Source organism: Cryptomeria japonica, chromosome 11, assembly GCF_030272615.1.
Source record: "Cryptomeria japonica chromosome 11, Sugi_1.0, whole genome shotgun sequence".
NCBI classification, from domain to species: Eukaryota; Viridiplantae; Streptophyta; class Pinopsida; order Cupressales; family Cupressaceae; genus Cryptomeria; species Cryptomeria japonica.
This window is the reverse complement of record NC_081415.1, coordinates 120,012,912-120,024,779: the sequence shown is the minus strand read 5'-3', so window position 1 is coordinate 120,024,779 and position 11,868 is coordinate 120,012,912. Positions and strand designations below refer to the sequence as shown.

General features: G+C 33.6%; 1 protein-coding gene across 1 annotated transcript; it reads left to right on the top strand.

The window, feature by feature from the left end:
- Positions 1-6,165: 6,165 nt before the first annotated feature.
- On the top strand, positions 6,166-9,524 carry LOC131860069 (disease resistance protein RPV1-like). Its single transcript, XM_059214423.1, has 4 exons — positions 6,166-6,701; positions 6,848-7,520; positions 8,513-8,788; positions 8,892-9,524. The coding sequence occupies exons 1-4, from the start codon at positions 6,166-6,168 to the stop codon at positions 9,522-9,524; spliced, it is 2,118 nt and encodes a 705-aa protein (XP_059070406.1).
- Positions 9,525-11,868: the final 2,344 nt, after the last annotated feature.

Sequence of the window (11,868 nt, the reverse complement as noted above, 5' to 3'; positions counted from 1 at the left end):
GCTTCAAGTCTACAAGACTTCAATTCTGAAATATTGCAACATAATTGCCAAAGATGAATTCCACAGTACAAATATTGTACATTCCTTATAGAATTGATGATAAGTGTGGGAATAAAGAGTTACGGGATATGACTTTTGATCAATCTTGTGGTGCTCTGTTTTGACAGGAACCATACCTAGCATGCTATTAGTTGAGGGCCTTTTCTCTTATTCTTGAGTCTCCAAGATGGTTGGTGAGTATTCTTGTCTATATTGGGTGTTCCAACATAATCATGACTCAAGGAATCTTTTGCCAACCTCCACCATAGGGGAGATTATGACTTGGAGCTCTTTGCAAACTTACCATGTCAAATGCACATGTCTAATACAACCATACTTGCCATGAATTTATCTACGCTAGTTTTTAAAACTTTTAGGTTGAAAATTCAGCATGTGTTTGTACTTATTTTGCAAATAGCCTTGTTTCAAACTAGTTTCAAATCATGTCTAGAAAACTTCAAGTATTATCAGCAACCCATTCCTGGTGCAAATTTCTCAATATATTAGGCAAGGTTCTAATCTTTGTTGACTTTGAAGTTTGTGGACCTAAACTGCAGTACTACCTCTGATAAAAGAAAACCCAATATGCTCATTTAAAACAAAAAAATCTGACCAACACCATTAAGGAAATGTGGTGCTCTATCTAACATATTTGTTGTCAGTGCATTCCAGGCAAAGGTTAGTCGTGATAAAGATTTTAAAGAAGCATTACAAGCTCTTAGGGGAAACCAATATGATGTGTCATATGAAGCAACTAAAATCATGGTGCTTATATTTGGTTTTGTTTGTTCTAGAAATAGATGTATTATTGATTCATTAGTATCAATTCCATCAGCTTCCAATTTCAATTTCAAGCTTAAGCTGCAATTTGAGGAGTTAAAGTTTTGAGGTAATTAGTTTCATTAAAGTAGTTAAAACAAGATAGTTGATTACTATTGATATTGGGTTATCAATCTATTGGATATGTTAAACAGGAATATGTAGAGGAGTTGGAAAGTCTTCCCAAGGCCAAAATAATTAATTTATTTCATAGAAACTATGCTCCTGCTGTCATTGTGAGTAATATAATTTATGTAAGTGTACTTTTTGGGTCTCAAATATTTATCGATTCATTCATGATTCCTTCCAATAATCCATTCATCATTTACAACTTGGCAACTTGTCTGTACTTAATAAAAACTTATTTGTTAAGATATTACTTCAGCATTCTGATTCCTCTTTGACAAGGCTAATCCCATTCTTTTCTTTTTTGAGATACTCATCAAGTGCTAATATTCAAAACAAATTTTAAATTAAAAGGAACTAGAGGATTGCTCCTAAATTAATCTAGCAGCAGAAGCCAAATCCTGACTAGGGTATGGTAGGAAAACTTCCAAATATATTGATTGGTAACATATTATATTTTCAAAATCCTTCAACATTCCTAAATGTGGTCAATAGCAGTAGATTGTTTAAAGCTGGCAAAGTTATTTCCCCGATCAAGATCAATATAAATTCTAGCATAACTAAGACTTAAATGGCCTTATTCTCGGTAATGTAGGAGACATACATGTAAGGCTAAATACACTTGATTGTCCCATATTATTCTAGTGGTCAAGTTGGAATTTGACTATAGTATTCCATGAAAACTTATAGCATAACCTGATTAGTAGCATATTACACTTTAAAAGATATTTTCAAAATCCACCAGTTTTTGTAAGTGTGGTATAGCCATAGTGGATTGATTGAAATGGCAAGTTATCTCCCCAACAAAGACCAACACATATTCTAGCGTACTTAAACAACCTTACTCTAGGTAAGGTACAAGGCCAATGGATAAGATCCGATAGATTTGAATATTACCCTCATAGTCCTAGCTCATGATTTCCAAGATGCAATACATAGCAGGCCTTAAGGTTGATAAGCATGTACTTTAGAATGTTATTCTAGGATTAATGAAATCATGTTGCATTCCAAAGAGAAAAATAAGACCTAAAACAAATTCCCAAAATATTCAAAAACTTATTGGTGCCAGCAACCTTGAGGTAGTTCATGAAGTCATACCTAAACTTGAGTAGTCATTGATGCTTGTTCTAATGAGTTGAATCCATCTCTCAATCTTGAGCTTCTTCATAATACTAATAGCTCTACTACCTGGTACACAAAGGCAATATTATTGAGTATTTATGGTTTATACAAATATGGGTGATTTATTTGTGATTAGGTGTAATCCGTGCCTCATTAGGAATGCCTACCTCTGGCTACAGATGTATGTACCCTATTGTTATAGAATCTTTGTATCCATAGCCAAGCTTTGAAACCTGGGTTAGAATTTAAGCCCTGGGCCACATTAATTTAAAATAAAACCTTACCTAAAAATATATAAAACAATTTAACTCTGAAACTTGCAAAACAATTTTCTCCAAAAGTTTTACACTGCTAATATGGATTGAAAACTCAATGCTAGCATTTGAACCCTAAATCACATTTTCTCAAAATCGAACCCTACCTTCCAAATCTTAAAAAGAATTAATTAAGCATGGTGTCAAGCAAAATCCCTTCCCTTTCATCCAATCTGTCTTCTCCTACTCTTGTAAACAAAGCAGAGGGTAAGAACAGTCAAATCACATGCATTAGTAGTCCAATTTCATGATTTATTTATATCAATAAATAATTATATGAATTTCATAATCTATTGATTTATTTGTGTTTGGTTTGATACAAATATTTCCTATTAATATGGAGGGTATTGTTGGCAACTTGGTGTCTCTTGTAACTTGGTTTAATGGCTCGATTGTTACAGTCTCTTTTAATTCTCTCTTATCTTGGAGTATACCAAGTGAGATCAATGAAATTCTTCACTAATTTTTTTCTAATTTAATACATGAAACACATAACTAAATATTTTTGAAATAGAATGACACTATTTTGATATACAATTGAATATTTAAGTAGTGTACCAGGTCTAGGTTAGCTTTTGGATAAAGTTGTCATCATCTTTTAGAATTAGTGCAGAACCTTGGAAAAGATGTTTGGCATTCCCTGTTGAAAGGAGCTCAGGGATTCTATCAACCTTGCATTTCTAGAATGAAAATCCTATGCTCTGATTGGGATCAGATTTGGACCCTGAAGGGGCTTCAAGGCTACAATAATGCAATTCTGAAATATCATAGCAGAATTGCCAAAGATGAACACCAAAGTACCAAATATTGTTCATTCCTTATAGAATTGATGATAAGTGTGGGAATAAAGAGTTCCCTAATATCCCTTGAAAGTGCACTTGTAGAAGGTTGTTTGATCTGCACTTACCCGAAGAGCTACAACTTGCATTTTCATTGGGCTTGATGTGTTTTCTATCATCGAATCTCAAGCAATGAATCCATTGCCATCAATAGCTTTAGCATTAAACCAGTTTGTATCAATTCTATGGCAAATAATCTTACAAGGGGCAAGCTAAAAAAGAATGCCAGGGTTTGTTATTTTTCATAAAGAAATAGGGAAATTGATCAAGTGAATATGATATAGGGCTAGGCATTTTGTTTTAAATATAAGAATCACATACTTCCCAGTTGGAAATTGATAAAGATTCTTGTCACAATTAGAACCTGGGACCTGTTCTCAAGTGCTATAGCTTACCAACTACTTAATGTAGATTGATATAATCTCTATCATTCTGAGTCTGTCATGATTATGACACATTGATTTGAATTCTAAGTACTTGAAGCATCATGCTTTTAATATTGAAATTAGATTTTTGGCTATTTTTTCTTGAATCTTTTACTGTATACATATGTTTTATAGCAACAAAAGTTATTTATTTGGTTGGCACTATAGTGTGGATCTTGTATGTATGAATAAAAGTTTTGTACTTCATTATTTTAATGATCATCATCGTGCATGAAAATTGAATGAATTGCTTACACTCTAAATATGGGCATTTTACAGAATCCACAGAACTAGTGTTTTTGGCAAATTGGCACCAGTTATTTAACCTTGCACTGCTAGAAATTAACATACTTTATGGTATAAAGTTATGTCATATTTTACCTCTTTAATTTTTTTTACTTGGCATCTCTTGTACGGTTACTTATACCATGCCATGCCTTGTCAGCTCTTCCATTCCACCTCATAGACCTTCCATCTTAGCTCGCTAAATTTTCCTACACCTCAATCACTATATTATCTATATCAAAGACTATTCCTTCAACCATTTTCCCAACACTACAATGTCTCTTATTACTAACCACTTCATTCCCATGCAATACATTTAGCTACAGGCCAATGATAGTCAACACTGCGCTGCAATCTCCATAATATCTGCCATCTCCTTAATAATGCCATCGATATCCATTTCCTACTCCCATTACCAAACATTACTCTTTCACTTTCATTCAATCTTCCTCATGTTTGTGACCTCAAAGATGTGAAAGATTTTGCAAATCTGTTATTCAAGTTTTCTTCGCACTCCAAGTTTAGCTTCAAGCTTCTTTTGCATAACACCAACAACAAGCTGACTTCTTTTACTACATGACATTAAAAAATTATTTCTCTTAAACTATGGGACACACAAGCTCTGCATTGCATTAAATACAATGCCTTTCATATATTAATTTTGTTGTATCATCCATCACTAGTATAAATCCACATGTTTTATAATATTTCATGCTATAGTCTCGTAGAAAGAGAAATATGGCCATATTTAACAGTAGTTTTTCTTTGATTTCCTGTGAACAACCACGCGAATGGTAGGGGTTTATAGAAGTCCTAAAAAATAGGCTCTTAATTTAGGTCTTTTCAATCAATTCTCTGTACTTAATAGAATTAAATTAAATAAGTTATCATTTAGATCGAATAAATTTAATTGGGTTATGGTAGATATAAGCAAGTCTCACTTTTTGAATTGTCCTTTAATTGATAATATTTGAAATATATTTTATTTTTATCTTTTTTAAATATATTTTTAATATTAATTTTATGTACATTAATTTTTTTTAACTTCTTATTATTCTCTTTTAAGTTATTTGTTTATTTATATAGATTTAGTTTTGCTATAATTATATGTATAAAACCATTATAAGTGACGTTTACTTTTAAAATATATGAAATCAATAATTAAAATTATAATATATTTGTAATTAATTAAGTGTCTTCTTCTCTTTTATTTATATATGTAAAATTTTATAATTTAATTTATTTATTATATTTTTATTAATTAATAATTAATTTAATTTATTCGATCAATGAGATAAGATAATGCAAATAATTAATATTAAAAAATAATAAAAATAATTAAATAAAGATTCATGTTATATCATATAAATCATTATTTAATAAGTAATTTATTTAAGATATAATTTATTTTTAAAAATTAATAAATTAAATTTATATTTTTAGATCTCTTTTAATTATAATATTATATTTTTTTATATGTATAAAATAACAAAGATTTGTTTAAGAAATCACTTATTCAAAAATATATATTTTAAATCTTTCAAATTCATATTTTTAAATTTGTTTTATTTATAATATATATTTATTTATATATAACATTTCCAAAGCAAAAATTTTTATAAAAGACAATTTATTTTAAAAATATTCGAATCTTAACAAGAACTTTAACACATTGTCTCTCTTGTCTATTGACTATGATATGCACCATTATTCTTGATGGTCCCACTCTACTCTTTAGAGAGCTTAGCTTTATTATTTGGCCCCACTGTCCCATTATGCACTCCATTATCGATGCCACTAAAACTGGTCCTCCTTTGTCTTCAACATGCTTTCTCACTACCAGCTGCTCCACTTCTCACGTTATTCCATACTTTTCCTTCGTAAATGTCACTTCTTATCATCGCCGACTCCATTTTTCCTTGTACCAAAAGGTATAAGCCCTCGTTCACATGCTTTCCTTCACAATTCCACGATTCTTCCACAAATCATACTCCGTATTCCACACGCTTCCCTTGATGAAATGGGCGTTTCAGACGCAAATCACATACTACTTATCTTCTTATTTTCCTCCCCTGCTTCGACCTCTTCTCTTACTCATACTTAGCTCTTGCCCTAGCTCAAAAACCGAACCTTCTTCCAGCCTGTTTTTATTGATTTTTTCTCACGGCTCCTCTGTGTTCAATTAAATCTATTCACATGGCGTCTAGTTCTACCTCTTCTGGTCAAACAGAGAGGGAGCCTGCAAACACTTATACCACTGGTCGTATCCCAGAGAATGAGATTATGGGTGCTTTTAATGAAATTGCACCATCTGCATCTACATCCTCAACACTCATCCGAAAGCCGTCTTACGATGTATTCATCAATCATCGTGGACCAGATGTCAAAAAAACCTTAGCCACCAGGATCTATAATGTCCTTCGTAACATGAAGGTGTCTGGTTTTTTAGATTCAAAGGAATTGGAATATGGCGACTTATTGCCAGCAACATTAGAAGCAGTAATCCGCGGTGCTATCCTTCATATTGCAATTTTTTCAAAGAGATACGCAGAATCACCTTGGTGTCTGGCAGAGCTCTCGTATATGCTTAAAAGTGGCGCCAAGATAGTTCCCATCTTCACCTATGTAGATCCTATTGATCTCAGATATATAGCTGAAAAGAAAGGAATGTATGTTGGTGCCTTTGACAAGCATAAAAAGAAACGTAGATATAGCCGAGAAAAGCTTCAGGAGTGAAATTGTCAAAAACAAAGCGTAAGTGCCACACATTCAGCCGACCTATCTTAACAAATATTTATTCTTTTTGTTATCTATGTAATTTAACTTTTGCGTAAACGTCTGTTAGTAGTTTGAATTTTCAATGTTTTTACTTGTTCAGTGATGAGAGGAGGCTGTTGAAGAATATTGTGAATATTGTACTGAAAGAAAAAAGCAATGTGCCATTAGTAGTTGCAAAACATCCGGTAGGTCTCCATGAAACAGTAGAAGACTTTGAGAATAAATTTGCTAAGTGTGATCAGGATGTACAGATTGTGGGTATTTGGGGGATGGGTGGTTCGGGTAAGACCACACTTGCCAAAGAATTGTACAATAAAAAACGATCATCCATGGAGAGATCCAGCTTTATTTTTGACATTAGAGAAGCCAAAGAGGTGTTACTAAAAAAACAGATTGAACTCCTCAAAGACCTTGGTGGGAATAAAACATTTGACAATGTAGAGCAAGGTAAAGAAATTCTAACAAGGCATTTGAAATCTTTTAGGGTGCTCATTGTTATGGATGATGTGGATCATGCCGATCAATTGGATGCTCTCTTACCTGCAAAAGACAGCCTTCCAAGTGGTAGTATCATCATTGTTACAACACGGGAGCGTGAAGTTCTTACATCTTGGCACATAGCCTCGGTATATCAAATGAAAACATTAGATCCATTTAATGCTACACAATTGTTTTGTTGGCATGCTTTTCTACAAGCTTTGCCACTTGATGGATTTGAGGAACTTGTTGAAAAGTTTGTAGAGGCTTGCAATGGATTGCCCCTGTCTCTCAAGGTATTTGGAGGGCAATTATATGGAAAGTGCCACAAAAAAATATTGGGAGTCTCTGTTTCATAAGGTCTCTAGATTATTGCCTAATGATATAAAAAAAAACTCAGATTAAGCTATGATGGTCTTGACCATTAAGAGAAAGAGGCATTCCTTGATATTGCTTGTTTCTTTATTGGTAAAGAGCACAATTTGGCTATTGAAGTCTGGGATGGATCGGGTTGGAGTGGTTTGCACATCTGAGAAAGGCTTTTCAATAAGTGTTTGGTTGAGCTTCACAATGATAATTACATCAAAATGCATGACCACTTAAGAGATCTTGGATGGGAAATAGCAAAGAAGCATCGGCCCTACCGGCTTTGGTTGCCCCAACAGATTATTAATTTTGACAAACAAACAAAGGTGAGGTTAATACTTTCTTTTATTTTCTGAACAAACAATAGAAATGAAAACATATTCTATACCCGAATGTTTGTGTATAAGAAGATTATTGTTCTTACATTTTAAACAATTATCAAAGCTAACACACAACTAACACACAATCTAATCAAGAAAACTCAGCTTTGATAATATTATAGATTGTGGAATCTGATATCTTTGTCAAACAATTGTTTAAAAAGACGACTCACTAGTCTTTTATGCAATCGAATTTACTTAACAACTTTCCTCTTTATTATATATGCATTTAAACAGACAATGAATTTTTATTTTATTTTTATAATATTCTAATCTCTTTTTTTTTTTTTTCTTATGAGAAAAGAAGTGGAATCCGAGGAATTAAGGCTGCCTCAACTGGAATAAAAGAGCAGTTGTTTTACATAGTAATGTTTGTCTTTGTGTTGTGTTTCTCCACCTACTTTCACTAGCTTTAATTTTTTGTATAATTTTTTCTAGATATTTCATATTTTTGTATTGAGCGCTCAAATCCCTTACTTATAATGTAGGAAAGAGGTCGATTAATTAGTGAGTTTGTTGAGTTTTGTGGTTTCTGCTTGCAGGAGGAACCCACACCTGATATAAGCAGAAATTTTTTGTCTCTTACACCCTATTTAGTTGGACTAAACCTTTTGGAGATTGTGGGAGTTCATTTTAGTCAAATAATCCATGAAATATCAAGAAATCTGGTCTGGCTTCACTGGTCCGATATTGGGCAGAGGAATCTTCCGGCGCAGCTTTCATTGGAAGCTTTGCGGGTTTTACATCTCGACGAAATATATAAAAACATACCTGTATGGGAAGATCACTTAGAAGAGTTGTGGGAGGCTGAGAGTGACGTAAGTAGTCTCCCATTTCTGCTCTATTAAATCTATATTTCAATTTTATTAAATAATTGTAGTATGTATGTGTTACATTTGTCTGGTTGGAAATTTGCTACAGGCCCCCGTACAGTTAAGAGAGTTGGTTATATCTAATTGCTACAACTTCCAAAGACTTCCAAATTCAATAGGGTGCCTCATTCAGTTGAAAAAGATAGCAATCACAGGTAGCATTCTTAGGAGTTTGCCAGAAGAAATTTGCCATCTGCAATTGCTGGAGCATCTCACATTATCAGGTTGTCGAATGCTATCATCACTACCCAATAGTTTCGGCGATTTGGCAAATCTGCAATATCTAGATTTGTCTGGGTGCTTTAACTTGAAGAGGTTACCAGACTCTTTTAAGAACTTGATGCTACTGGAATATCTCAAATTAAGAGGATGTGTACACCTCATACTTAGGTCAGATGATTTTCAAAATATTACAAAGTTGGAGTTTCTGGATCTTTCTTGGTGCATACAATTGGAAGAGTTGCCTCATCACGTCACAAATCAGGTATTTTTGAGAGAGTTCTATTTAGATGGTTTGAACAGGCTAAGGGAGATTAAAATCGGTCAACTAAGCAGGCTGCAAACGATGGTAATACGGAGTGAGTTGTTGATAAGTTTACCAAACTCTCTTGGAGATTCGGTCTCCTTGAAAAACCTCACTTTCGAATTGTTAAAATTTGAAATCTTTGCCGACCTCTCTTGAAAATTTGTCCTCCTTGACTAGTCTTTCAATTAGCACTTGTGACAGCTTGAAATCTTTGCCGAACTCCTTTGGGAAATTTGTTCTCTTTAGCTCATCTTTCCATTGGGCATTGTTGTTGATAAGTGATCTTTCCATTGGGCATTGTTGTTGATAAGTGATGCTGCTCTAGCATGCAGCTCCATGCAACTCCAGTTTGGACATGAAGCTATCCATTCATCACCATGCATAAGCTATTTTTAGTTAATAGTTTTTTTTGTTTATTTATACAAATAAAGCATGTACTCCAGCATGCATGAATCCTTAGGACTATTTTTAGTTTTGCTTTTTGCATGAGTTTGTTTTTAGTAAATAAAGCATGTTGTGCATGCACTTATTGTATTCTTAATTTAGGGAGTAGTTTGCTTTTTTTAGTTTGAGAGCCTTAGTAGCTTTCCATGCAAAGCTAGAAATATATTTAGAACTGTAGTTATTATTTATTCTTCTAAACTGCAAATTCTTTATATATACAGCCTCTATGTAATTTTTTAATTAAGCTTCAATAAAGATATTGGTGTTTTCTTCTTTTTTGTTGTTATTGTTTGCTAATCAGTTGGTTCAGAGAGGATAGGTCAAGTTCAAAATTCTACAAGTGGTATCAGAGCAGGTAAAATTGTTTTGGGTTAAAGTTTTATTGTTGGAATTTCGCCAAAGTTAATCATGTCGAATTCTAACCATATGCCCGTTCCAAAATTTGATGGGAATGATTATGATTATTGGTGCATTAAGATGTTGACCTTTTTGATTGGAAAAGATTTGTGGGAGATTATTAAATCAGGTTATGAAGAGCCAACTGATTGGAATGCCCTTACAGCCAATGAAAGAACAGCAAGAAAGGAAGCAAGGAAAAAGAATGCTCAAGCTTTGTTTCACATTCAGATAGCTCTTGATAAGAGCTTATTTCCAAGAATATCAGGAGCAACAACTGCCAAAGATGCCTAGAAGACTCTACAAGAAGCTTACCAGGGTAGTGATCAAGTTAAACTGGTCAAGCTTCAGACATTGAAGCGAGAGTTTGAGAATTTAAAGATGCAAGAAGCTGAAAGTATAAGTGATTATTGTGTCAGAGTCAAAGATGTGGTCAATAAAATGGCTACACTTGGAGAAATTGTAAGCAATGAAGTTTTGATAAAAAAAGGTGTTGAGATCTTTGACACCCAGATGGAATCATGTAGCATTAATCATAGAAGAAAGCAAGGATTTGACAAAACTACAGTTTGATCAACTGGTTGGATCCCTGATGTCTCATGAAGAAAGATTGAAAGATTCTTTTGAAGGTGTAGAGAAAGCATTTTCCTTTAAATTGTTAATCACAAAAAATGAAGATGCAAGCAGTAGTAGTGCCAAAATCAATCAAGGCCAAGGTAAAGGGCAAAGCCAAAATTCTTCAAGAGGTAGAGGAAGAAGTGGCTCAAGAGGAAGTGGTGGTTTCAGAGGAAGAGGTAGAGGCAGATTTGATAAGAGAAATGTTCAATGTTACCATTGTAATAGGTATGGCCACTTTGAAAGAGAATGTAGATTGAAAGAAGATAAAAGTGCTAACTATGCTCAAGAAAGTAGTGACAATCCTCCTAATCACTTATTTTTATCTTATGCCAAGGGTGAAAATACTAGTAAAGATGTTTGGTACCTAAATTCTGGATGCTCTAACCATATGATAGGGAATGAGAAGTTGTTCTCAACAAAGGATGGAAGTTTCAAATCCAAGATCCAGCTTGGTGATGATAAATCATTGGAGGTTGCTGCCAAAGGAGCTATGGAGGTCCAAACAAAAGAAGGTATAAAGAGTATTCATGATATTTATTATACTCCACAATTGAAGCACAATTTGTTAAGTGTTGGGTAGCTATGTGAGAAAAATTATAAAGTAGTCTTTGAGAATAAGACTTGTACTATCTATGATAAGAATAAGGATAATAGGGTGTTCACTGTTGTTCCTATGACAAGAAATAGGATGTTCCCCTTGAGGTTTGGTGAACATAACAATAGTTTGGCAAATATGGCTTATGAGGATTCAAGTTGGTTATGGCATCTCAGGTATGAGCATTTAAATTTTCATAGTTTGAAGTTTCTAACCTCACATGCATTAGTTTCTGGTTTGCCCAAGGTTGAGGAACACAAGGAGGTTTGTGAAGGTTGTGCTAAAGGAAAGCATGCAAGAGAAAAGTTTCCAAAGGGCAATGCATGGAGGGCTCATCACCCACTTCAGCTTGTTCATTCAGATATATGTGGTCCTATGCAGACTAAGAGTTTGGGTAAGTCATCATATTTCATCACTTTTATTGATGATTACTCACGAAATTGTTGG